Below are 27,692 nucleotides of genomic sequence, written 5' to 3'. Positions count from 1 at the left end.
TGTTCGGATTTTTTTATCAACTTTTTTATGTTTTTAATTTGTTTTATAACAAGTAGCCAGTGCAGATGTGAAAAAGTTTTCAAGGACTCGACGCAGTCCCATGGAAACACTAAGTACACCTAATGTATACATAGCTCTTTAGTGGGCTCACCCCAGTATTTCAATTAGGTTGAGGTCTGGACTTTGACTAGATCATTGCAACACCTTGATTCTTTTCTCCTGTTGCATGACACCAAGTGAAGCTTCAGCTGTCATACAGATGGCCTCACATTTGACTCTACAGACTACTTAGGTATTCAGAGAACTTCACGGCCAATTCAGTGACTGCAAGGTGCCCAGGTCCTGTAGCTCTGAAAAAAGCCCAAGTCATCAAACCACCACCGGCATGCTTGTTGAACTCATATGAGATGTTTGTGCTAAGTTGTGCTTGTCTTGTCTGCCCAAAGGACGTTCCCAAAGTCTTGTGGGTGTTCAGATGCAACTTTGCAAAACTAAGGCATGTTGCCATCGTCTTTTTAGAAAGAAGTCTCTTTCTTCTGGCAGCACAACACACACTTGTTCAGTCGTTTCTTAATTATGCACGAACTGCATTAACTTTCACATTTAACTTGCGAACCGTAGAATTGAGGCCCATAGAGTCTGAGCTGTAGCTCTTGGGTTCTTGATTTTTCTTTGAAGGCTCTAAGGTCTAACCTTGGAGTGAGTTTGCTGGGACCTCCACTACTGAGAAGATTTTGGCATTGTGTTAAAACACTACCAATACTTATGCCTTTATAGAGATGCTCAGTTAATCAAGTGCATTTGATTAGCAGCATCTGGCAGTGGCTACTACTTACTCCCGTTCATATGAAAGGAATACTCAATACTTAGCTTTGACAGAACTGCATGTATGGTCCTGTGGGGAAAACCCCTTTCTTGACTGTGTATCTGAGGAACATCAGTGTCAGCTCTTGATCGGTATCAGTCTATTTGTAAATAACTGACAGACATGTGTCTCAGCTGGTACAAAAGAGGAACTAGTAACAACACCAAAAAGAAAAAAAAAAAAATCTAATTTCAGCAGCTGCTGTCAGTCAAAGTAAAGGTTTTAAACATGGTACATATTTTCATACTCAGCAAGTTTTATAAGTAAAAAGATTATTTATAAAGCTTACTAAGATGGGGGGGGGCGGGGGGTAATAAAAAAGGAATTTACCTGAGAAATGTCCCAGAATTGGCGTGTAAAGTACAAAAAATAATTAAAGCACTAAATAAAAAAGTGCCCTTCTGTGAGTTTAGTAAGTCTCTAAATCACTCATGACATTTAGGACAATTTCCTCTATTTAAAACATACTAATGAGAAGCCGCAATCTAAGAGTTAACAGGCAAATAAAATAACGACCAAGGGCGCGCGCGCTCCTGTGATGGCGTGAACGCGAATTCCGCGCGCGTACCCGGCCGAAGTCGAATGCGGTAGTGTACGAAAAAAAAAAAAACAAGCGAGCAGAGCCGACAGGAGACAAGACGGCCACAGTTTACCTCCACATCATAAGACCAGGTTTTGGGAGCGGAAATTTCACGCCCTGCCGGGTCGTGTTGCCGTCGGAGACGTCTGAGGATACTCACGGCCAGTAACAATAGGGTAAGTCCGAGCAGTTTTCATTTATGAAGCCGGCGACGGTCGAAGGAATCCGTCGTTAGGTGGGGAAAATGACGATGTGGCTGCAGTCCGTGCACCTCCTTTCTGTGCCTCAAAATGGCGGATAGGCCGCTCTGGACTGGAGCAGCAGGTACCCTGTCAGTGGGAGTTTGTCCTTGTGTGCCGACAAACAGCACTTGAACACTGGCTGTCATTTAAGCCGTTATTATTTGCGGTTTTGGTTAAATGTAGATACTTGAGCTGGAATACAAAGTGCGGTTTTGATTGAAGTTAAATGAGCGAGCTAACTTTCTGGAGCTAACTTGGCTAACATTAACTTTAGCTGAAGATAACCTGGAATAAGATAACGATAACGACTGACGTTGTGGTCAGGTAAGCCGAAGTAGAGTAAGTTTGGAGAAGGTTTCAGTGATAAGGTATATCAGTGCCAATTGTGCTGCTTATGGCGTCCACCTTAAGTTAGTAATAAGTAATTAGCGTAGTTAGAAGTGCAGTAACTGTGCCTGTCAACCTAGTCTCTTAACCTCTGCAGCATGCTTGAATGCATTTCCAAGTAGAGGGTTATCCTTGGAAATGTTAGGCCTGTGTCTCGTTTAAACACCTGACCGCCCGCACCGTGTGGTTCTGTTGTCGTTAACCGGCGGTGCAGCCCCGGCGTTAGCATTTGGAAGCGGTTGTGAGTGACGTTCAGGCGTCGTGTGGTTTATTGTGCAGATATTATTGTGTTTCGACATCAGTCAGCCCAGTTGCTCCCGTGACCTGTCACCGGGTGTGTTTCTCCCCTCTCTGGTCGCTGTCACACTGCTTGATGGATGCTCGGCTGAGGCAGCTCCCATCATTGCTGTCACACTCGTGGGCTGCTTCACGCCGTGTGTTGTTGGCACGGTGTTTGAAAATCTGGGTGGAGCACGCAGGAGGAGGCGACGTGTTTGCATGTGTGCCTCGCTGCCGTGTTTTCTGTGTCTCGTTGTATGAATTCAGAGTCTAGTGAAAACGGGGATGAATGCTAGTCTTTGCTCTGGCAGTCTCATGGGGGAGAGTACGTTGTCGCTACTTTGCGTGAACCTTGTTTTCAGATCGGATAAACCATTAATTTGAGCTAGGATCAGCCACGCCTGGTAAGTGTCCTGTCCTGATCCTGTGGGATGTTGCTATTTATTTTAGAAAACGGCATTCAACACGTCTTACACTCCATGCAGGTGTTTGCGATTGTGTTGTAGGTTGTGACAGACTTAAAAGGACTCTCAATTGCAGCCATTTTGAGGAGCAATGCAGTTTTTGACAGTAGCGGTTGTTGGGACCTGTCACTTGTAATACTATTGTGATATGCACACACTTATCTCTTAAACACTGATGCCAAATGCTGCAAATTGCTTTGGTCTTGTTGTGGGTGAAAGTTGGCCTGCTATTTGCTTGATCTGTTTCTAAATCTGCACAGTCCACACGAAGTTTAGTAATAATTTATGCAGTTTTCTTTCAATGTCAGAAAATGTAGCTATACAGATTGTCCATGATGTCAAAATAGTTCAAAGTTCAACTTTTAGTTTAAGAACAGCATCTTTGTATTTGTATAAAATATACAGTGTACTGAGCTGATTTTTACTTGACAGCGCTTTTTTTTTCCTCGTCTGTGCTGAGTTTTTATCAGCAGTTGATTTGAATAAGTACGTCTCTGTAGCCAGGCCCCATTCAGTACTGTCAGCACTGGAAACACAGCAGCACCAATTGTGTTTCACTGCAATGGGAAGCTTTAGAAATTGCTTTTAGTCCATCAGCAAAACTGCAAAGAGTCACTGATGTTATGGGGTTGTCATCTAATAGTTGTGTAAAATGTGAAGATTTTTGCGAGAAAGGAGCAAAATGTCCCCCCCCCCCCCCCCTTTTTTTTTTTTCTGTCAGCAGAGAGTATTGAGGGAGGGAGAGACAGAGAGAGAGGCTGTTTGCCTTTGCTATAGTGGATGGCTTACAATAGCACAGAGGTTCACCTTCCAGACAGCTTGCCCACTGCTAAGCTGACTGGTTATTAACCAATCTGCCAACAACAACTGCCAGTCATCCTACAAATGACTGTTTTCACACGTTGCCAGATATTCTGCTATACTTTACAGAAAGTATTTATGTTGTAGTGAGACTGTAAATAAGTTGTAGAGGCTGATGCTTTGATAGCAATCCACCATTTGTGTGATAGCCACCATAGTTGCTTGCAGAATTAACCTCTGCTCTATATTTATAGTCTTAATAATTTCAGCCAGTAGCTTGTTGGTGTGAGGTGAATGGCCTGGAGGGATTCATACATGGTTTATAACAAACCTCTTTGCTGTTGTATAAATGTAGCAGGCTAACCTGCCTCAATGGTGTTGCTCTCGCCTGCGTGTCAAGCGTCTTATTGGCGTAACATTGATCTGTTGTCCTTTACAGCTTCCTCTCTGTTCAGTGTCTATCCCATTCTGTGGGTGTGGATGTTGGGGTGTGTGTGTGCTCTTCCAGAAGATAAAACAGCTGTTTGAGAGCAAGGAGTAGGTTTTTTTCTGTCTTGTGCACTACTTAAATATTTTTGTAGTCATGCATTTGAAGCCATCTGTAGAGATCATGCTTCTCCTAATGAAATCTCCTCTATTAATCTCAGGAGAACTATGCTATCTTACTACCCATGTAATTTAATAGGTTTAAGTGACTGCTACCAACCCAGTTAACTAAGACAAGCACCTCTTGGGTTGTAGCGGCTGCACGTTGGGAGCCGAGCCAGATGTTCCCCCAGTTGCAATATCAGTTAGTGGTAAAGGTCTTTAGATGGTCTCTGCCTGAGTGATTTATCAAGAACAGCCATTCACAGAAACTTAGCATTTGAGTGTTATTAGAGTGGAGAGGATATTTCCATTGTGTGTCATCAAGCTTGAGATTTCTTTAGTTATCTGATTTTGAAAAACCTCTATTTAGTCTTGTCAGGAAGCAGTCATCTCCACAGCGTATTTCCTAATTTTATCACTTTGTATGTTAAATTAGCCAGAGTGTGTCGACATCTAAATGACTGCCTGTGTGATAAGCCTCTAATATGTGCACATTAGCTGTTAAATATATTATGTTTATTGCTCTGTTGAAACCCAAGTCTTGAAAACATCATATTATATCTGCTTCAGTAGCTAAATGTGTCAGCATGTAAGTGTTCAGGTCATATGACAGCGTCGTTTTTGATTCTGTTTGCATGGTTATGAGATCTAAAATCACAGACCTGTTCAAAAGACTCTTATGCATAGGTGTACCTCCTCTTCGGTAAAGTAGTTTAGCCTGGTAGCCATTCCCCTTCTGTAATTCAGTGACTTTTGTCCCCCAGGTTTGGTCTGTGCTCTTGTATGATCAAGCTTTGCCAGCCTTCTCCAGCCAAACTTGACTGTTTCTGCTGTATTTTAACACTTCATTATTTCACATGATTGATAATAGTTCTTTTTGTTGTTATGTAAAAAATGCAGTCTGTGATGTTGTTCCCAGGGCATGTGACGTGGAGTCTGTAAGAGTGAATGAAGGTGCTCCACATTCCAGCTGTTTGAGATGTTTGCCTTAAAAAAAAAAAAAAAAAAAAAAAAAAAAAGCTGTGGTATTTTTGTTTGTCCTCTTTTGTTTCTCTCTCTTTTTTTTAAAGAATACATTTAAGGGGGGGGGGGGATGATGATGACGACATAACGTCACAACCTCACAACCAGAGAGCTGTGAATCCAATGTAGCAGTGGGTTTGCGACCGTCAGCTTTGTCAGCATTGCTGCAATATTTTGTGACAAGTTACTAGAACACTATTTCACATGTGACTTTAGACTGTGGTATTTTTGTTTCTCTTCTCTGCACGCCATAGCAGCTTATTCCTTTGTTCAGACACCATGGGATGGGTAGTCAAAAATTTTGTGCATACCTCGTCTGTAATATTTGGCTGGCGGCATAAGGTTAAGTCATAGTGTTATGGTGACGTGTCAGGACTAGATATCTAATTAGTTTGGGGATTTGTCGTCATCTACGTTGCTTTCTTTGAGTCTTTTTCTTTTCTTTTTTTTGTTGACATTTTTCCTCAGGTATTTTTAAACAATTGTTGCACATTTTAATTGTTTGGATTCAAATTATCAGTCAGGTGGGCCACTTTTTTTTTTTTTTTTTTTTTTAAGTGTGTAGAGACCAGCCTTGGGTTAACTGCTTAAATGCAGCTTGTGCGCAAATGTTTGTCTGAGATAGACTTGTAGTCAAGACCGCCTAAACCAAGACCAAGACAATACCAAGACCAGAGGGTATCGGGACCAAGACAGACCGAGTCAAGACAAAATCGAGACGAGACCAAGACCGAGACAAAAAAGTATTTAAACTGCAGCCAGATGCTGCTTCGTTTACGGGTGTCAGGCATATTTATGTGTTTTTGCGATGCACTCGCACAGCCCTCCTCACCGCTGTCTACTGTCACTCAATAACTGAGAGGACAGACGCGCGCTCCACTTGACTGTCGCGTCTCTCACCCTCTCTGTTTTTCACATAATGATATTATCCTATATCCTCGCATGTGATTGGTCGCAATATGGAGGGATTGGAGCATAGCTGAGCCACTGTGTGAGAGCTGAGCAGCGAAAGGAAATTAAGTGAGGAGCTGGCTCTCGCTCAATGGGAGTTGACTCTTCTGATTCACTACAAATCACTCTCTAAGCACGGCTCTTAGAGCTGATGCTTTTGCGCATGACACATTATCGAACGTTACGTTGTATGTCATGGATACTGTTGACTCCAAATCTCCCGACCACTATGTCGATCTGAGACAGCAAGACCGAGACACCAAGACAAGACTGAGGGATCCGAGACCAAGACCAAAGTCTTTCGAGACCAAGACAAGACCAAGACCACGTAAAAGTCTCTAGACATCCAACTCTAGTCTGAGAGGTCTCAGAGGTAACAGCCAAGAGGCAAACTCTGGAGCTAAAAAATGAAGCAGAAGCAAAAGTGCAATAAACTGCAGTGCTTCTAATGGCCACTTGAAGCTGCCTCCAGAAGAGAGTTAAGCACCCATACACTCACATGTTAAAACACCCAACTTAACAGCTTTTAAAAGCATTTTTGCAGCCTGGTTCAAAAATGAGTTTGTCCTCTGTTGACAGTTTACCCTTGATAACTCTGAGTGGGGTCATTTTTACTGTAACTCATCTACCAAGGTAGTTATTTAGGAGACTTTTGGAACATTTTAATGGATTATCTGAGTAATTTTATGGTCTGAGGTGTGATGCAGACTGTTCTGGAAGTGCATTTTACTTATGGTGAGTGAATTTTAGTATTTTGTTTTAATCCATTATTTTAGTGCCAATTTGTGTGTCTGAGCTAATGAATGTAGCTGGCTAGAATAACTGGAGGGCCCCCAATATTTTATTTATTTATTTTTATTAATGAGTAAAAACCCTGATTGGGAAGGATTCATTACATTTGACTGCTGTTGTTGCATTCTTAACCACAAAAGATGCAGAGTATGTACAGTACACAGTGTTCATTTAGTATGTATGAATTGGTCTCCTAACATCAGATAATCTGTTGGGACTCGTAAGCAAATTGAACACATCTCCCAGTCAGCATCATTAATGTAAAGGGCTCTGTCGTTGTACAGTTCCTGGTCCTGCACAAAGACAAGACAATCACTGGGAGGAAGACGCATTACCATTATTGACTGCCTTTGAGCAGATTTATAGATGCATCCCTGGCTGCGGCTCATACCCCTCCCTTTCCATCGAGGCACAACATTTTGTGCTGAGCCAATTAGCCTGATTGTGCTATTGTGCAAACATTTTTGCTCGATGCTGAAGCCGCAAATGAGTTTTTCAGAGAAGGGAGTCCTACACGTTAATGGATACACACAGCGATGAGACCTGCCAGCAATGCAGAGAGACGTATCAATATGTGGCAGATGACCTGATTTTCACACACAATAGCAGTTGTGAAGGTTGATGCATTTGGTGCCTTTTTTGTGTGGTAGTTTGTTTGTTTGTTTTTTTTTATATGGAGGGAGTGAGGGAGACATTTTTAGCTTCAGTGCCTGCTCGTTAGAATATTTTTGCTGCGCTCTGATAGTGTTTTTGGGCAGCAGCCAGCACGCCGTAAGGCACACACAGTCAGGGGTAAGTAGACATTTGGACTGCTGTCAGGTGGTGACATCAAGGTCCAGAGGTTAGCTGCTGATCACGTTAGGCTGTGTACTGTTAATCAGTTTCTCTACAACATATGAATATGAATAAATGAATAAGCAAGCAATACAAAGTAGTACTTTAACAGGTTGGTCAGTCCTACATCTGACCAACCAGAATTATTTAGCTTTTCTCCTTTTTTCTGCAAACAGAAACACAGTGCATAGGAGGACTCTTTTCCTTGTGGTAATGGAACTCCTGCATCTAAAATCAGCAATGTGATTTTTTTCTTCATTGTAGCTTCCTGGGGTGTTTCTATTCCTCATCTCTTCTGTAGCCAAATAACAGTTTCTTTTACTGCCTGTTTCCCAGGCAGCAAATCTCATGTCTACTTTACATTGTTTCCTCTGTCTGGAAGTCTGCCTTGCTGTAATTTTGTCAGCTTTTTGCAGGTGTTGAAGTAATTTGGCTTAGTTTGTACCTTTTGTTTAGTGCTCTGGCAGAGATTTACTGAGGCTAGTCCCAGTAGATTAAGAGGCTTACTCTGCTGGGTACCTGGTTTGTTAAAGTGCTTTTTCAAGACAATGATGCAGTATAGAAATAGTCTTCATCGTGACATTCTTAACATTTCATTGACATTTATTATTCCTCAAATAAATACTTTAACCCTGACAATAAATTTATTTTCCCACTACCACTGATGGATGTTTTTTTTAAAGCATGCCATCAGCCAAGTCAGCTCCTGAGGTGATATCATAACGAGATGATGGGGACAGGGGAGTTTGAGCACAGCCATTACTCATACTCGCTCTGCCATGTCCTGTTTTTCTTTTCTGTTGGCAACCTGGGAGGAGAATGTGGGTCAGCTCTTGTATGTGAATGGAGAGGCATTTGCTTCAAGAGCAGACACGAGTTGTGTCATGACAGATTGTGCAGACAGATAACAGAAGTGGATGAAAATATTTAAAAGTAAACAAATAAAAAAAATCGAATGAATGAGCAGTTTATGGAATGATTTTTTGCTTTATTGTTCAGTTTTTTCCATCATCGCTGACAGTGTCTTTGCTAAACTGGTGCAGCACACTCTACATGTTATCTGTCATGCATACCTAATGCTGACTTTCTCTTTTTCTCTCCCCTGCAGATGCAGCATACACTCAGCTGGTGACTGGTCTGCAGGCTCTCCATTTCTTCTCCCCGGAGTCAGCCAGCTTTCGGGGGGCAGATTCCTGCGACCCTCTTCTCTTAATCTGAGTCTTAGTCTGGGCAAAACTAACCTGTCATTGGAGTACACCACCTGACCTAATCTGTGTTGCTTGGATCAGCACAGCTCATCTCCTGACCGAGGAGAGCGCAGCGGCTGCACAGGAATCACCTTCTTTTTTTTCTTTCTTTTTTTTTTAAAAAAATAAATAAAATCCGGCTCCGCCCACACTGCCCCGTCACGATGGTGCTGTCACAACGTCAGAGAGATGAACTGTAAGTTTCCAGAACAGCTTTCAGATTTGAAACTTACGGATTTCCGCGCTGTGGTTTGTTTGTTGCCATCATGTGATCAGAGGCGTTTCATACTCATGTGGCTCTTACTACAGAGCAGGATGTGGTGCTTAGGATTTTCAGGGCAGGTTACCATTTCCATTGGTAACTTGCGCTGCAGACCTAACAAGCTCATGCAGAAGCCAGATAAGAAAAAGATATCCCGGGTATGCTGAAATTGCTTTGTAGTCTGCGCTCTTGGACAGCTGCCCAGTACGACCACAACCTGCTCATATTTCTGTGCAGTGAATGCATTTAGCTACATTTGAGCTTCATTCGTTCACCTGTCCCAAAGCAAAAGACACTGATATTTTTAAAATGGTTAAAAAACAAAAAAGCCTGAGACAAATGTCCTTTGTTGTGGTTGTAGACTGTTTACTTCCAGGGAAGGATGTGTATTGACTACAGGATTCAGTTTAAATGGTTAAATTTAGTAAATGTTTCTCCCCTCGGTAACCTGTCAAGATTAATCAATAAATGGTTAAAGGTTTCTAAGCTCCCCTGAGGCCTGAAGCACAAATTTATTGATCGACCACCTCTGCTGCCTACCCCTGCCCGATGTGACCTTAGAAAAGCTTAGACTGCCACCTTTGGCCCACAGTACATACACGGAGATCCAAAGAGTTTGTATATTTGCGTTCTGCTCGCTGTGAGTAGTGATTCCACAGAGAAATCATGCACCCAACATAGCATCATTGGCAGCGATGTGGCACACAGACAAAGACATGTCTGCTCATGTGCTGAGTAGAATATAGGGAGATGGGAAGAGTGAGAGGAGCTGCAGTCTGGGCTTGGTAATTAGCACCTCAGGCAGGGATAAAATGTTAAGGCATCTCAGTGTGAGATAGAAGGTCATGAGCAGGCGTTGAGATCATCTTCCTGAGCTTTAGTTGTGGAAAAAATATCCATATCTGTGCAAGTTAGGAGTGTCTAACTTGCTTTATTGCGCCAGGTGATAAAACCCATTGTAAAATAATATATGATAGAATAGGGCTGTGCGACATGACCAAAATCTCATATCCCGATATAAGACATCTATTGTCCCGATAACGATATAAATCACAAAAATGTAACATTTTCTGTAAATTCTGTGAATCTCGGGCAGCTCGACTTGCGTGAAGTGTTTCCAGCTGGGCGTCGTGTACCTGGAGTCGAGTGTTTTAACAGATGCATGAAACTATACATTTTTAGACATAAGTTGTAACGGCCGCCATTTTCTTTGTGAGTATTTATTACACAGCATGCTGCGGGGAAAAGCCTGTTCTAACGTTTGAGTCTAAGGTTTATTTTTTAGCACCTGACGGCTCTTTTTTGCTTCTCATCCGTAAATACTCTGCATACTCTTTCAGGTGATTCAGTTTATTTTGAAAAGTCTCAACAGGATCTTGAGCTTTATTGTGAAAGGTTTATGTGGAAAATAAACAAGCGGACACGCGATGGTTTTACCGTGGCTGTTGCTAACGACAACGCATAAAAACGGGCACTTGCCCGTCCGTAGTGTGGTTATATTAAATATAAGAGAAAGAGAGAACTTTAAGAAATTAATATAGCCACCACAGTGACCATCAAAGCGATGAAAAAATATTGCCGTAAACAGTTTATTTTGCGACACCACGAAACAAACGATAGCGTAAAATGAAACGATAGACGTTTATATATCGTCATCTGATATATATCGTTATATCGAACAGCCCTATGATAGAACACCATCCACTCAATATTTTTCTCTTAAAGAGTAAATGGGCACATTCTGAAAATTTCCCCTCAGCCATAACCAAGATTTTATCAAATTCATAAATTGTAGGGCCTACCAGAAACACTATGCCAAACTGGACCCTTTGGCAGGCTAGTTCTAGCTTCCAAGTTACATCTTTGGTGATGGAATTACTATGTTAGAGCCACATGATAGATTTTCTTTTGTCTTTCAATGAGGTGAAGACCTTGTTGATGGCCTGATTTGTTTTGGGTGTTTGTTTTGTTTATGGGTTTTTTCTTTTTCTTTTTTTTTTTTTCTAATCGCCATCTTGCACTGTCATTGAAAAATGCATCACTGCATGTGACAAGGCTCTCAGCATTCCTCAGTCTTTCTCTGTGATTAGTGCTGTGGGAGGGGTCTGTTGGTATGGAGAGCTCCATTGGAATGCTAATCTTTCGTGCTATTTGCTATTCAAATTAAGCTGGCAGGACCCCCCCCCCCCCCCCAAAACAAAACAAAAATCCCTCTTTCTTTTTTTTCCCTTTCTCTCTGTTGCACAAGTTTCTACCCCCAGTGGTATACAGGAAACTGTTGAGGGACCCCCTGAGTCGCATTCAAGCATCAACGAATCACATTTGTTAGTGATGTTGCTTGGCTCAGATAGTGCTCTCATGCAGTGCCCTTAAGATGTCATTTCCCAGCTGACTTTCTCATTTTGCGAAGCCTGCTTGGAAACCAAATGGCCCGTTTTGAATCCAAACAAGGCGGTAATGGGAACAGTGACCGGCTGATTGTCTGCTCTTCACACTAATTTTTCATTGGGCCCCATCCTTTCTTTGCCACAGCCCTGTTTAGCATTAGGCACCAACCCAATAAATTTAGTTCCCATAGCATTCAAGCATCTTCTTCCCTCTTTTTCACGGTTGAAGTGTTAAAAGTAACCAATCAACTGGGGGGCAGTAAAAGCGCAGCTTTACAGTCTGTTTTTGGAAGAAATATTTTTGCACATTATTCCTCTTTTTTTAAGAGGAATAATCTTTGTCAGCACCATAGTCAGATGCCATGATTGCGCAGCATCTTCACAACAACTTATTTTCTTTGTCTTTTCTTCTTTTTTTTTTTCCTTTTTTTTTTTTTGCTGCCACTGAAAAGCCCGTTTGTGTTCCTTTCCAGGGTCAGGAGACTTATCCCCAGCAGCGTGTAGCAAAAATAGATACAGAACACAAACTATCTGCTCCCCTGAAAGACCTCGGAGGCACTTACGTGCAAATGGGCCTTTGCTTTTGAACTCTTTTCTTTATTAAAAAAAAAATAACCAACTCCATGTCTTGGGCAACAAGATGGTGCATGTGATTTTATTTTTTGTTCTTTTTCCACCATGCCCTTGTCTATAAATGTGGTGACATAACAGATGAAATTCAAAGATATGGAGATAACTGCCACAGGCAGTCAGAACTGTGGTATAAAGAGTTCACCGTGGCTCAGTTTGATCATTAACAGGACTTGGATCATGTTTACCTGCCAAGATACTAGTCCTCTAAGTCCCAGTGTTCACACTCATTCAAATAAACTCAGTTATCCAATGACTCCTGCTTGTGTTTTGGCTTCACTTTGAAAAGCTGAACCACGGACGAAAAAAATATATAGTAGTTTGGATATAATGTAAATGTTCAAATGTTTTTCTGTAACAAAGACAAGGAATTATGAAAGCACATTGCTTTGTTAGATTATGGAAAGCTTTTAAAATGATCCGCTGTTGTAGTGATTTTTAAAAATGGCTCATTTGAGAGTAAAACTTTTTGATAAAACATGCTCTTTATTTTGTAGACTGTGGTAAATGGACTGGTTCTTATACAGCGATTTTCCATTCTACTTGTGCATAGCCAAAAATATTTATCACAATATATGTTTTAAAATTTCCGATAACTATAATACATGTTGATTTAATTGACACAAGACAAAATACTTTACAACTCCACAACTTTATTAGTGCAAAAGAACCCTATCAGTGTATTTTTAACTTAAACAAGCAGCTGTTTTTTATGTGGATTAAAGCTATATAAAATTTTAACAGTGGAAATGCAAATTCCTTGCTGACAGTTTAACCAAAAGGTATTTCCAGTGGAAATTGGCCGACATATCCTGAGCATAACCATGTATAATATCCACAAAATTTAAAAAGTGGTTATACACACACAATACGGTAATATTATGTTGAAGCACTGTACGTATCACTCCGCGAGGCTCCTGACTACAGTAGCTGTAATGCTCCGACAATCCATCAAGCGGTGCGGGTTCGTAGCTTAGTCGTACTAAAACATTTTTTGACAGATTTTTGATTTTTTTCCGCCATGTGTGTGTGAAAACAAAGGCACTGCGCATGCACGCTTTACCCATATTCTATCGCGATATTCCCTTTTCTTATCATTGCCTAACGTTATACCGGTTTTACCGTGAATGGTATGATAGGGCCCAGCCCTACTTGTGCACTCAATTTTTTTTTTTCATATAACATGTTTCATTCACCCGTCATTCAAGCACTTTTTTTTTCTACATGTAAGCACTTTCTAACATTCACACACCACGAATGACCACACGGTAATTAACACATAATGCACCAACACAATCAATGACATCAGCCAGTTATGTAGGTGATGTCATAGGCCTTTCAAAGATTCCCCGCTGAAGTCTAAATCAGGCCTAAATCATTGCAGGGTTAGAGATGTGCGTAACTAGTCCAGTTGATATTGCTGCCCTTGCTAGTTGTCACCAATGTTTCAGTGTGTTGTCACTTTTTGATTAGTCAGTCTGATCTGTATCCTGTTGTTTAATTGTTGAGTAATTTAGTTTCCAGAAACATTCCGCTTGGCAACTAATTTACTAGGCAGGTAGGGTGATAGGGTTCACGGCAGGTTACCTTTTTACCTTCTGATATCCACCACTGTGCTTGTCATGTCTGGTTTGGTGACAGTCAAAATGCATAGTATGCGTTTCAGATGGAGCCTCGCAAACCAATGGGCAACGTCACATGACTACGAATAATTTAGAGGGTGCATATTTAAACATAGCTGTGCAAGCTAAACGAGAGGTTCAGATTGATTGCGTGTCGCTTAAATCAGTTAGCCTTTGCACTTTTTGTCAGTTTTAAGTGTTACTGTACAGATTTGTGGCTTATAAGTCAAAGGTCCTTCCTTTTTCATTAATTGAACTTATTGCATTTGTTCTCCCCAAGTTGGGTCCAGAGAAGTTGTATTTTGCTAGTAGATAAGTGTTGAGCGTGACAGATTTTTTATTTTTTTTTTTTCCTCTCCCCTCCATGGTGGTGGTAGTAGTGAGCAGGAGGTTCTCCAGCCTCTCTTTTGGTTCTCAGGGAGCTGAACACAGCTTGGTGCACGGGTGTGTCAATCAGATTTTTGCGCTGGCATGACAGCACTCCCTGTTTTGTGGACCATCATCTCTTATCAATTAAGCTAGTTAAGACAGTTTCAGTTGGTTGAAACCTCAATCGGTTGATCATTGGAGTTTCCAGTGGTTTAGTTTACCTAGACTTTTACTGTCAAGAGTCAGCATTAATTTTCTTTATAGTCCCTCCCTGGTTTCCTCATTACTTGTATTTCATTTCAGCCGGACCTTTCTCAGTGCGTTTTCATAATGCATCATATTTATTAGTAGTATAATAATTATTCAAATCCGAGGTACATTCCTAAGTAAGACAGATTTGTGGCTCAAGACCTCTACCACCAGAATTCTCCCATAGATTTAAATGGAGGGCTCTCTAAGTGCCATGTGTGTCTCTGTCGCCTATGTCGTGTCTGGCTTTATTCTGTGTTTATCCAAGGATGAATTATGCACAGCCTCACTGGATTAAAGAAAGTTTGACTTTGGCTTCAGCTCAGTCAACAAAACTCCATCATCGCTGTTTGACAGAAAATGTGTATATGCCACACCCATTATAGAAAAAAAAAACCCTGCTTTTGTTTTCTTATTTTAACATAGACACCTGGTTTCCACACCCATGCTGCTTTTGATCTTAAAAGCCATCTGCTTCTACACACCCACAGAAACGCACAAAGGAAAGTCAATGTCTAAAGTCGACATTTACTTAAAATAAATAGATAAATATAGAATGATGTTAGAACCTTCTTCTTTTCTGAATTCCAGTATAGTGGGGTTTTTCTCCTTGGATTTTTCTCATGGCTTAAATGATAATCCCCACAAAAAAAACCATTCCCCTACCTGTTTCACACTCACGCTGACTGCATTGTGATCATCATCCTTCTCAGAAGCTTTGTGATGACAAAGATGGAAATCTATCAAGGGGTATTTCTGCCTTTGGGGGCTTTTCTCTGGGGTTTCCCTGACTTTCAGAGGCCTTACCATTTTAGGTTTGGGGAGGATGGATTATTATTTTAAAGAAATTGTAAGTACTAGTAGTAGTAGTAGTAGTTGTTGTTGTTGTTGTGTTAAATCATATTTTTTCAGCTACTGTCTTCATCGTAGTTGTGAAACAAAGCTCCAAGCCCTTATTGGCTTTTTTGGGTTTTTTCACGTTTGATCCCTTGACGTATATACGTTGTGCTGTTGCCCCACAGTCACACCCAGCAGAGCAGTGTTCCCAACACTGGTCCTTTCTTTAAAATGGTTACCCCTGTCTGTGTGTTGAAGGAAAAAGTAGACCTTTACAGAACAGAATGAGGTATAGCCAAACAGTCTTTAATATAGTGTTCAAGTTAGTGTGAATCGAATATAAATATTAAAGGCAACATGGAAAGTGATAAACTAAATCACTATTGGGAACACATTTCATGCATGTACATACATCTTCATGTGCAAATGTTTATCTTTGCATCTGCATGTCGGTGTTACTGGTATTTGCTCACTGCAGACTTGGAGAGGGGGGAGTTTACCCAATTGGAGTGTTTTCTCTTCTTTGTTTGACCTTTTTATCCTCTTTAAAGTTGAAGCCATTAATATGTTGTATATAGGCTCTATATTTATATATGTGCTTGTTGTTTTTATGTTGATAGATAAATGTCTTGTTGTGTTTACTTGGTTTAAAACAAAAACCCTTAGGTGGTCTGAAAAGCTTTCTATGACAGACAAAGCCCTGCTTCTGAAAAACAAGGGTGGTGATTGCCTGAAGGTGCCAACCAAAGTCCAGAGCTGCTCTTTATCAGTCAAGTAAGAGGAATAGAGCGGTTTTCATAGAGCTAGATTTAGCTGGGAAGTTATGCAATCTTGTTATTTATTTATTTATTTGGTTAGTTAAAGTTCTCACTGAGAAGTTATCACCTCATTTAATATTAAAGGCAAATTTAGCCCACTGCTGCAGTTCTGCTTCATGTTGCTAATTGCCCGCAGCCTTATTGTTTAATATAAACACTAATCATAAAAAACAGGGCAGTGCTGTGTGGTGATGCAACCAATGTCTTTGCTGTTTGCAAAGTGATCATCATCATACAAACCAACCACTGACACAGCCTCTTTCACCTTTAGTAGCAGTCAGAATACCAGAAAAATCTCTAGTCCAGCTGAGATGCAGCGTTAGTTGAGATGCACATAGCAAAGAGCTGTGCTGTCTTTTGAAGAATATAACATTGTAATATGAAATCCAGGGGAAAGGGAATTTTGAATATGCTAAGATATTTTTCAGAGTGTAGACCTGAGCTGTGGTCTGTTAAATATTTATCAGGAGTCTTGAAATGCAAACGGGCCCGTAGACCGAAATGGAAATATTCCTTTGTGAGGGTTTTTTGTGGTTATACAGCAGGGGGGCAACATCCTGTTCAACCAGCTGTAGCTAATGGAGCTGCTGTGTAGTGTGGTGCATTGTAGGTTAAATGTATTCTAATCTGTGCCTTAACAAGAGGGTGTTTGTTGGCTGATTAATTTCTATGCTCTGCTGTAATCACTGGGCATGTCAGTAAATTAAATGATAGGCACACATTTATGTATGACGTGCTTTATGGAGTGTTGCGTTCAGTTTTTCATACTAAACTAGTTAATAATCTAAAGAACATTAGTCTGATTTGAAAAATCAGGAACCAGAATTAACAACAGAACTTTGTCTGTAAATGGTGACATAAGAGTAGAAAAAAAAGCAAAAGAGTTTGTGATTGGGCTACTCTCCTCTCTCTGGTGTGTATCTGTGTCCCAGATGTCACACAGGCACTTTTATTAACATACAGCATAGATGTACATGAAAAAAACTACTCAAAAATAAATTATGAGCATTTATTAAATAATAATGCTCCATAAATAAAAGAAAACTGTTGTTTTTGTCCATAACAAAAAGCTCACAATTGTGCAGTCAAAATGTAAACTAACAGACGCTGAGCATAATAACAAAGATTTCACAGCTGCTCTGTTCCCAACTTCTACTGCGTGACTGACAGCCTGGAGTTTGAAATCTGCTTCAGGTGCCATTTATGGTCCTTATACACACACGATACGGTAATATTACGTTGAAGCACAGTGCGTATCACTCCGCGAGGCTCCTCGGTAGCCGTAAGGCTCCGACAATCCATCAAGCGGTGCAGCTCCGTAGCTTATCAAAGTTGTACTAAAACATTTTTTGACAGATTGCTGAGCGCTGTGTTCCACATAAAATCGGTTCGCGGTCATCAAGCACAACCAGAATTCATACATAAGGCGCGCTGTCAACTTTTGAGAAAATGAAAGGATTTTAGGCTGTGCAGCCCCTGTGGGCTGCATGGCGTTAGCGTGGTTAGCTCGTTAGCACGTTGACGCCGTCCAGCCCCACGCACGGAGCGATGCGCAGTAACTCGTTAACGGAGATTTGCCGTGTTCATCTTGTCGCTGCCTGCAGGTGAAGCTATGGGGGAGGAGGGGGAGTTGTGTTCAGTGAAGGAGAGGCGAGGCGGAGTAACGTTGCGTAGAGACAAAAGTGGACGAAAGAGAGGCAAACTTATGGCTCCACAACTATAATTATAACGTATATATCGATATAAAGGATATTGTCACATCTTATATCTCGTATAAAAATATATCGATATTTTTGAAAAACTCGATATATCGCCCAGCCCTAGTCTCAAGTGAAGCTAAACAAGTGAGGAGACTTTAGTCATGTTGTGTAATTTGACTACTGTTTGCAGTCAAGTGAAAAGCTAGCAAACAAAGAAAAGTTGTTTGTCTAGAGGAGCTGGGAAATACCCCCAAACTGCTCTTTTTTCCCTGTTTGTTTGTTATTGTTTTGGCTGTCCTGCTAACGTCCAGCGTACTGCATGGTGAAGTTAATGTTGGGCTCATAGACCAACATTTTTCATTTAAAACCTGAGCAACAATCTTTCTGTGCAGTATTATTTAGTTAGTATGCTGACAGCGGTGTTATAAATCTTTAATAAAAATATTAAATGAGAGCAATAAATATTGGGTAATTGAATACTCTGCTTTATTTGTTTGATTTAGTTTAGCTTCAGGGGAGGCTGTGTTCGTGCTTCTCATTTCTAAAAGGAAGCAAAAGTGGAGTGGGAACTGCGAGGAAGTGATGTCACTGGCAGACGAGCTGGATGCCTGACTCCCTCTCTTCTCAGAAGGATGAGGTCATGCATCTCTTCCTCCTCTCATCCCTGTTTTTCTCTCTGCATCACAGGCTTTTCTTCTGGGACCATCAAGCGTTTGTAGTGCATAAGAAAACGTAGATGTCTGATGAAGCATGCCAGTATTATAACCCACGTGAGGCTTGCGTAGGCTTTTGCTTAATGACACTAGATTGCTAACACTTGTAAGCAGATGCTGGTATGAGAGTTTCTGAATAGTTTGAGTGATTAATCTCGTATTTCATCCCCTGATGTCATCACGGAGATCTCACTGAAGCAGGGACTTCCAATGCAGGCTTTCAGGCCATCTATTGTTCTTGTTCCTCACTTCTCTCTGGCCTCGCTGTCCACGTTACTTGCCCTGCCCTCGTTCTCACTGTCTCTTTATCGCGTCATCTAGCTGTGGGCTGCTTGTAACCATGGAAACTCTGTTCTCCTTCTGTTGATATTTGTACACCTCCCCATTTTTTCCTCTCTCCCCCATTCTCTTTTCATCACAGTCATGAGGATTATAGATGGTTAAAGACTCTTTTTGTTTTGTTTCTTTTTTTTTTTTTTTTAAAAATAAAAAAAATAAATTTGCACATCCAGTGTGAAGTGGCGGTCGTCAGCGCTGCATCCCCTATGTCGATGACTGATTTGAGCAGTGTGGCTCTCTGTTGACCACTTCTGATCGTGTGTGTGTGTGTATGTGTGTCATCCCTCCCTTTGTTCATTCGTCTGGCTGTGTAGCTGTTTGTTCTTAGTTATTTGTCATTCTTTTCTTTTTTTTTTTTTTTTTTTTCGAGATATCCTGCTCTAATATTGATCATGATCATTTAATACAATAAATTAATATTTTAAATATTGTGTGTTTGTAAAACTTTAAAGAATAATCTGAAACTGAAGTGTTTGTTAACAGCTGAATTGATTTCACTAGTCTTGCTGACGAAAGTCTGCATTTCCATTATTTTGGTCTTAAGATCAACTAATGTAGCTGCACCCTTTTGGAAAGTGTGATGCTTTGTTATAAATCCAGGAGACCTAATTCCTTTAGAGCCACTCACTCCACTCTACAAAGGTCTGAATGAGAGCACCATTGCTAAGGACACAATGGTTATTTAATTTTTATAATCTTTTCATAATTGCCAGAGATTTGTGTGGAACGTCAAATGCACAGTCCTGCTCCACCATATGGTTTATATGTTTTTATATATATATATATATATATATATATATATATATATATATATATATATATATATATATATATATATATATATATATATATATATATATATAAGTGACCTTCTGCACCTTCTTGTGGTGCGATAGAGATCATGGATACATCAATCACCATATCAAAGGCATCCTCTGTGCCTCAGCTCCTTCTCCTCCTCACCTGCTTATACACTCAAGACTTTGTGCTTCCCCCCTCCCTTTGGTTGTCTTCTAGGCTTTGAACAGGCTGTCAGAGGAGTAGATAACCTCCTGCTAACCTTGAGCCTTAATAAGGTCTGGGCCTGTTGTCACAAGGATTCTGGTGGGCAGAGAGAAGCGGGTTTCTGTGCTCAACCCTGACCGAGAGGGTGCAGGGGGCACAGGCTGGGCTGACAGATTGTACCCCCCACACCCCCGTCACATTGGCACCTCAAAGCAGTGCCTGCCTGACAGCTTGTCTGGCATCTCCTGGCATAAATGGTGTGCAAAAGAGCAGGAGGACCCAGAAAATATTGTATATCAGTTTAAAGAAATTTGCATTTCTTTTTAAGGCGGTTCAGTTTTATATCAGTTTTTGTTTGGTTTGGTAGGCAGGTGATTGTGATGGCTGCATGCAACCAAACAATTGAGATACTTGGGTAATATTAATTTGGTCTTTTGTCTTATGTTTACGTTGTGCTCTAAAGCTTCTGTGATCATAAGTTAACTAATTTGATATTTTGAGTTTACCTGTAATGCATGACAGCACTAAGCTATAGCCCAAATGGTGGCATAGACTTTGCTTTACATTGTTTGTTATTTTATATAGGTATATGTTATATTGTTTATATTTCTGCTCTTTCTGAGTTACCTGACCTCCGCTCCAGTCCTTCCTGGTTTGGCTGAAAGAGGAGGCTGAGGGTGGAGCTGGTTTAAATGCAGAAGCCAATAAAGTGGACTGGACCATGTATTGTGATCATGCAGGGGGAATGGGGTTCTTCTTGAATGATGGTTAGCTGTTATCGCTTTAGTTTTCACCTTTGGTGTATATAATGGTTTATTCATTTGCTATATAACTGGAGCTGTTTCTCATTTGGGCAGGTCAGTTTGTTGAGTTATGTTTTTGTTAAGTGACTTTTGAGTAGCGTTCTGTTAAGTTAACCTCTTTTATGGGCCCACTTGGTTCTTAAAAAGTTTATTTTTGTTATTTTGAATTTTTGTAATCATCTTGTCCTTTTTGGGGTATAATAAAACCCATTTTTGAAGATTACATTTGTGCCTGTGTGTTCCTGGCTGCTTGGATCATGACAGTGATATAAGACTGAAGGTGGAGCTGGAAAAGGTTTAAGAAAACACAAATCCAAATTGACCCTGAAGAAAAGTCCCCCCCCTCCCCCCTGATCTTAGAAAGCACATTTAGTAATTTCAGTGTTTGAAAGGTGCTAAATAAATAAACTTGCCTTGCCACTTGCCTGATCATGAGCTTTGCGCTTTTTATGTTGCTCATTGAGTTTAGGTGGGCAATTCACAGTTAATATAAATATAACATATGCTATTAATGAAAAAATACTTGAAAGAATTGTAGCAACAGAAGCTGATCAGTTCTTCTAATTTATGGACCTTTTGATTCAAATTCACCTGGGGGCCCTTTGTACAGATTTGATGGCCTTCACCTTTGCAGCACCTCTGATGCCAAAAAGGTCTAGGTCTTACAAAGGGAGCAGGAAGCTAAACATCAGCATCCCACTTCTCACAGTACATTCTCCAGCTGCTCCTCCGGCACTGATTTGTCAGTTCTCAGTACTTCAGCCATATGCATTCGTTTGCTTTTTCTATGCAATACTCTTGGGAAACTGTGAGGTTAAATAGAAGGACCTGCTTGGAAGAAACTTGTGTGTGTAAAACACCTGGCCTCAAGAAGGTTGGTGTCACATGGTCTGGGAACTTCAGCTGCTTGCTGAAAAATGTCCGCAGTTCCCAGTCTAATGCTGAAGAGAGCAGGCTTGCTGATGGTTTAGAGTTTGGCTGAGGCTTCTTCACCTCCACCAGGTGAAGTACATTCATGTAGTCATGCACTCATCAACCAAGTACAAGTGCACACACAAACCAAACATGAGTATGTGGGAAACTTCGGTGAATGGGTCAGACAAGCAGTGACTCTATTTCTTCAGTAGTGAATCAAATGTCTGTACAGCACCTCAATAGTAAAACACAATGAAACACCTGCATGGCAGTGTCCACATTGTAAGTGGAGCTGTACTGGATAATAAATGAAGGTCTGATTAAAACATTATCAAATTGCTTTGTCGCAGTTAAACTGGTAGTTGCCACAAGAACATTAAATTATGCTCAGGCTCAAATTATAATTGAAATTGCAAAATCACCAAGTGGAAGAATTTAAATATATAATCCACTTTTGTTGTGCACCCTCCTAGTCTAATTAGGTGGAAAATATAAAGCCCGAACTGTTTGATACTGACTTGAACCTCATTAATAACTGTTGGTAAATTGAACTGCTGCTGAGGCTGCAGTCATGAACCAGACGTGCGTGTGTGTGTGTGCATGTATACGTTTGCCGTGTGCCTCACAGGGGTCTTTGGGTTTCCCTAGAAGACAAAAACAGGAAGAATGAAGGTAGCTTCCTCTGTCCCTGCTCTGCCTCACTACTCTATTGTCTTTCCTATCTAGCCATCTCTCTTCACATATTTGAAATACTGTTGTGCACTGCTGTCACCATCCTCACACCACCTTTTGTGCCGTCTTGCTCAAAAGATCTGGTGTCTTTGAACACCTGCAGATTTGGTTCTTAAACTCAGGAGATGACTGTTTTTAAAATAACAACAGCCAGAAGCTCGTAGAGGTCACAGGGGTTATTCCCTCCCACCTCCATGATTTCTCTCTGTTTTCCTTCTCTGTGCAAGTAGGTGATGGTGGGATGTACACTGGCTTTCATTTTCCCTATATGTACACCACGGGGGAGTCGTCCATTTCCATTATTTGCCCACAGCAACAAGAGCTCATTATAGAAGCCAGATAGATACGTTCTCAATTTTTGTCAGATGGGTGGAGAGGGGTGGGTGTGAGTGTAAGAGCGAGTGAGGAGAGTGTGTATTTTTCTATTGGTAGTGTTAAGTAAGCATTTTTATTATTATATAGTATGATAACAGTCTGGGAGTGTGAAAAGCATATAAAGTGTCTTTGTCTGGCACGTTTCCTGAACCTGATGATTTTTCTGTCTTTGTTTCACCCTGTTGAATGCAGCTTCATTACTTGCGTCGTCATTTCTGGTGGCAGCTTAACTACTATCTTGTCTGCTAATCAGGAACGACTAATTATGGTTCCTCTTTCTCTGTTTTCCAGAAATCGAGCCATAGCCGATTATCTACGTTCCAATGGATATGAAGAAGCATACTCCACCTTCAAGAAGGAGGCGGAATTGGATAATGTGAGTAGATTAAGGACGGACAGATACATCCACACAGCCAATCAGACCAATTTAAACAAACAGTAGGTGTTGATTTCCACTTTATTTCCCATCATGAACATTTTTTTTTTTATTTTGTCTGTATGTTCAGGAGTGTGACCTGGTGCACCTGCTCCTGGTCAGGATGCTCTGTCTGATTGGTGTGGCTTGTGCTGCAAGCCTTTTTTAATTAAATTAATATATACTTTAAAAAAAACATTAATACCTCTCCTTTCTGATGAAATATGAATGTATTAATTCCTTCTGTCACCATTTTATTAGGCACACCTATCACAAATGTTGGGCCCTGAAGTCTTATTTTTATGCTGCTTATATTGAGTGTTTTGGACACTCTCATGGAATGTGGAGAGTTAGTGGTGCCGCACTTACACTTACATTTTTTTCTTTTGTGTCAGCCCCTAAAAACAACATCTGGGTCATGTTCTTTTCCTCGATGTACCTTTCCTCTTCTTGCTTAGTGTGAATTTTCTGGTGTAGCTATAGCATTAGGAGCAATGCATAAAACAAACCAGACATAAAGTTCAGTTTATGTTGACATTGTTTTAGACAGGTGTGAATTGTAATGTTGTTTTATTTATTTATAATGTATGCATTGGAACAAAAATACCAAACATCTAATGTAATTAAGAAATGTGAATCCAGCACTCAATTCCAGCACTTACAGTGGGAGAGGTGGGACTTCACTGCTTGGCTGGATTTAGGGGTACGTGTTGAAAAGGTCAAGCATCTTCAGTCTGGGGTGTTTATTAACTTAAAATTACCAACATGAACCACAAGAAAAGTATGACTTTGTGAGTAAATGTCATTTTATTGTAGGTTAAGTCAATAAACACCAGTCAGTCACCTGTGTTAGTTGTCACTTAAAACTCATTCATTGCATTTTTTTCCACATAATATGGAGTGTAGTAAGGAGCCTAAAATAAAATATGTGCCCTTTAGAGCTTATTGTGTAGTGTTTGTCATGTTATTGCTTATTTGTTTAAAGCTCTCTTCACCTGAGAGCGTTTATCATCTCACTCTTGCTCTTCTCCCTTGTGGCACCTTTTCTTTTCCATTGCCTTCACATGACACCACACTGCCCTCTCTTCTGTGTCTTCATCCGTTATTCTCCCACTTGATCTCCACGTGACAGGCCTTTGGAAGCAGGGTGAATAATGGATGAATGGCACAGAGGGATTGGTGCAGCCTTTTGGGTATCGGCCACACGCACCTTGACGGGACTCTGCTAAACAGATGAAGCATTTTTTTAAAAAAAAACAAAAAAAAAACCCATTTTATTGTTATTTTTAGGACTGTTAAGTATGTTACCTTTTTTTCTTTTAATGCCTTTTAAGTGTGGTCGGGTTTTGTTCTTACTGGTGAATTAAGTGTTCCTCGGTGTGGCTCTTTGTGGATGTTTGAGAAGCAGTTTAAAGTTAATGTCATGACAGACTGAGTGCACTGGTAGGAATAATTAATGTAGGTCATGCTTCAGTATTTTCTTGCCTTTTTTGAAGGAAAGTATACATACCTGCATGCACAGATAAACATGCGCACGCCTTTTTATTAGCCACTGCCAATTGGCTGGTAGGCAGAAGTGAAGTCTGGCACTCACTTTTGTGTGTGTGTGTGTGTGTGTGTGTGGGTGTGTGTTGTCCAGGCAGATGGCAGATTAGATGATTGCAGACTTGTCCAAACTGGGTTCCCCCACTCAGTCCATCTGAGATAGATCTGCTCGATTTCTTCACAGGGCTCCGTACATGTCTTTGTCTCTCTTTCTTGTTAACACCTCCTGTAGCCCTGAGGAATCACCTCTTGCCACTGAAACGTGTTAAATATAGGCTTCGACATCACCTGCAGCTCTCCACACCAGGGTGTCTGGAAACAGACACGGCTGAGTAGGGGGCTGTGAAATTGGAGCGCACTGCTAATTTTCTCCCTCACTGACACCCGTGGCTGTCTGTCAGTGTGGGTTTTTGATGCTTTGGTACTTGCCCCCTAAAGGCATGGATGTGCATAGAGTCCTCCAAAACTGTTGCATTGTTTATAGAGCGAGGCAACACAAAGCAACACTTCAGATTTACTTTAGTATATACTTAAATACACTTTAAATAATATTTCAGAAAAAAAGATAAAATGCTCTGCTTGGTTATTATTATGGTTATGCATTTTGATTAGTTTTTTCCCCCTTTAGTTTCTAGAGTAAGTTTGCCTGTTTCAGTTTAGTTTTGTGTGTTTTTTGATAGTTTGGGTTTTTTCTTATTTTTAGAATGCGGGTGGTGTTTTGTTTTGTTTGGGGTTTTTTTCTCCACGGATATGATACTTGTTTCTAACTTCTTACATTAATAATACAAACACAACACTTCATGTCTCACAGACATCCCAGTCTCTCTAAACATGCACTAAAGCATGCTGTTTGCTCGTTGGCTTGACTAAACTGACAAAGACTAAACCTCAGGACCTTTCCTGTTTGTTTTTGTTTCACTGTTATTTTCATTCATTTTAAGAGTTACATTTTTAGTTGTATTGCAGTAACTTGAAGCTTTGTCCACACTTATTTTTAGTTCTAAGTTAATCCTTAGTTTATGTCAAATATTACTCGATCTGAGTTTTTATCGCAAAGATTTGTTGATGTTCTTTGACTAGTGTAACTGAAGGTCATGAGAGTGAGTGATTTATTTATTTTTTATTGTTATTATTTTTTTAAAGGCATTTAATGACACTATGCATCGTTACTTTGATAAACAGTATGTATTTACACAGAGCTAACTTTGACACTATGTGTATAAGAGAATACCCTCAAAGGGGTGTGTCGTGTTTTATTGTTTGATGTTTTCAAACAAAATTATTGCAGAAAATAGTATTTTTAACATTTACTTGATGTAATTTGCAGAAATGTAAAACCTAATTCATAAGGCTATTAGGTAAGCTGTGATAAGTTTGTTTATTGCTGTATGTAATCTTATAAAATGGTAAGGCTTGCGGGTTAATTGGTAGCAGTCTATAAAACGCTGGTAATTAGCATCAAAGAGTGCTGCTGGAACCACGTGCCACCACTGGGCCAACATTTATTTTGTTGTGTGTGGTGAATAAATCCCTGGTTGGTCTGCACCTCATCTCTGCCGCAAGCCTCCTATTTCAGTCATACCACTGCTGGCCTTTCTAATAAAGATTTTTAAAGACATGCTCTGTGAGACGGTCAATCTCTACATATATGGTATTTAACTTTTGGTACATATGTAGCAACACAGAAAGCACAACACTGCAGTGTTTTGTTTCCTCCGTTGCCTGTTTGTGCCATGAAGCCAGTTACGTAAAAGGTAGAGTCCAACTCGTGGAATAAGCCTGCAGGTGGAATCAGGCTTCAGTCTGCCACAAGTTAACTTCTACCACTGCTTCCAGGACTGGGTGTGTGGCTGTGAGGCTGTAAGCCTTTCTTGTCTGCAGGAGATTAGCTTGTGTGAGGAGGATTAGGACTTGGGGGTGTGTGTGTGCGTGTGTGTTTGTCATACAGTAGGTTGGCAGTGTCCTGCAGTTGGTGTTGGCCTGTGAAGGGTGTGTAAATAATCCCCCCCCCCCACACACACACACCTTTTTGGGTTGTTTGTTGTTGTTGTTGTTGTTGTTGTTTTTCTAACTATAGCCAGATCTCACTATGCCCCTACCCAGCCTTGACACGCACACACACAACATGCTCCTCACCGATTATGCTAAGCCCACGACTTTGACTTTCTTTGCCAGTTATTCTGATACCCAACCTCACACTTTTCTCCCCAGAATGAAGAACTGGATAAGAAGTACGCCGGCCTTTTGGAAAAAAAATGGACCTCAGTCATCAGATTACAAAAGAAGGTTTGTGAGCTTTTTTTTTTTCCCCTCCTCAAAGAAAGCTTGTGGGGATTGTAGTCTTGTGAAATGTTCGTGATATTGGTGGTGAAGCAGTTGTTAACACTGAAATGAAGTCTGTCAAAGAAAGCAATGACACCACTGTTGATGTAAAATACTAACTTAAACACAAACAATAGTCTCGTGAATCCATGTTCCTTCTACTGTATCTCCTAAATGTACATTTCAATATGCTTCACCAGCTTTTGTCCCTGTGCTCTCTGGCTAGGTGATGGAGCTTGAATCCAAACTAAACGAAGCTAAAGATGAGCTCACTCTGGGTGGGCCCGTTACTCAGAAGCGTGACCCCAAAGAGTGGATCCCACGCCCACCAGAAAAGTATGCGCTGAGTGGCCACCGCAGTCCGGTCACCCGTGTAATTTTCCACCCTGTCTTCAGCGTCATGGTGTCAGCCTCTGAGGACGCAACAATAAAGGTCAGTCCTGCTGGTTTCAAGTCGAAGAGCCAAGAGTTTCCAGATAAAATCTGCAGTAGGTGATTTCACTGACAAATTTGTCTCGGGGCTCAGGTTGCACATAACAGTCCAAATAACTTTTGAAGTTTTTAATGGAGCCCTGCAGGACTGTGCTCTCCCTTTGCACAT

At 40.7% G+C, this 27,692-nt stretch overlaps 1 protein-coding gene across 3 annotated transcripts in view; it reads left to right on the top strand.

Moving 5' to 3' along the window:
- The first annotated feature begins 1,431 nt into the window (after positions 1–1,431).
- The window catches only part of LOC146373833 (lissencephaly-1 homolog), a 39,209-nt gene continuing 12,948 nt past the window's right edge, over positions 1,432–27,692 (top strand). The window contains exons 1-5 of one of the 3 annotated variants that reach the window (XM_084951983.1): positions 1,432–1,621; positions 8,915–9,249; positions 23,101–23,185; positions 26,981–27,055; positions 27,318–27,524. In XM_084951983.1, coding sequence (XP_084808109.1) covers positions 9,218–9,249; positions 23,101–23,185; positions 26,981–27,055; positions 27,318–27,524 — 399 coding nt within the window. In that variant the 5' untranslated portion in view covers positions 1,432–1,621; positions 8,915–9,217. Of the gene's footprint in view, positions 1,622–1,751; positions 2,012–2,422; positions 2,758–8,914; positions 9,250–23,100; positions 23,186–26,980; positions 27,056–27,317; positions 27,525–27,692 lie in introns of those variants that run through there. The other 2 variants (XM_084951985.1, XM_084951984.1) reach the window with 2 other exon arrangements.

The sequence above is a fragment of the Perissodus microlepis genome, chromosome 14 (assembly GCF_051167445.1).
Source record: "Perissodus microlepis isolate ML-2025 ecotype Zambia chromosome 14, ASM5116744v1, whole genome shotgun sequence".
In the NCBI taxonomy this organism is placed as follows: Eukaryota; Metazoa; Chordata; class Actinopteri; order Cichliformes; family Cichlidae; genus Perissodus; species Perissodus microlepis.
Note: the sequence above shows the minus strand (reverse complement) of the source record. Positions and strands in the feature narration are given on the sequence as shown.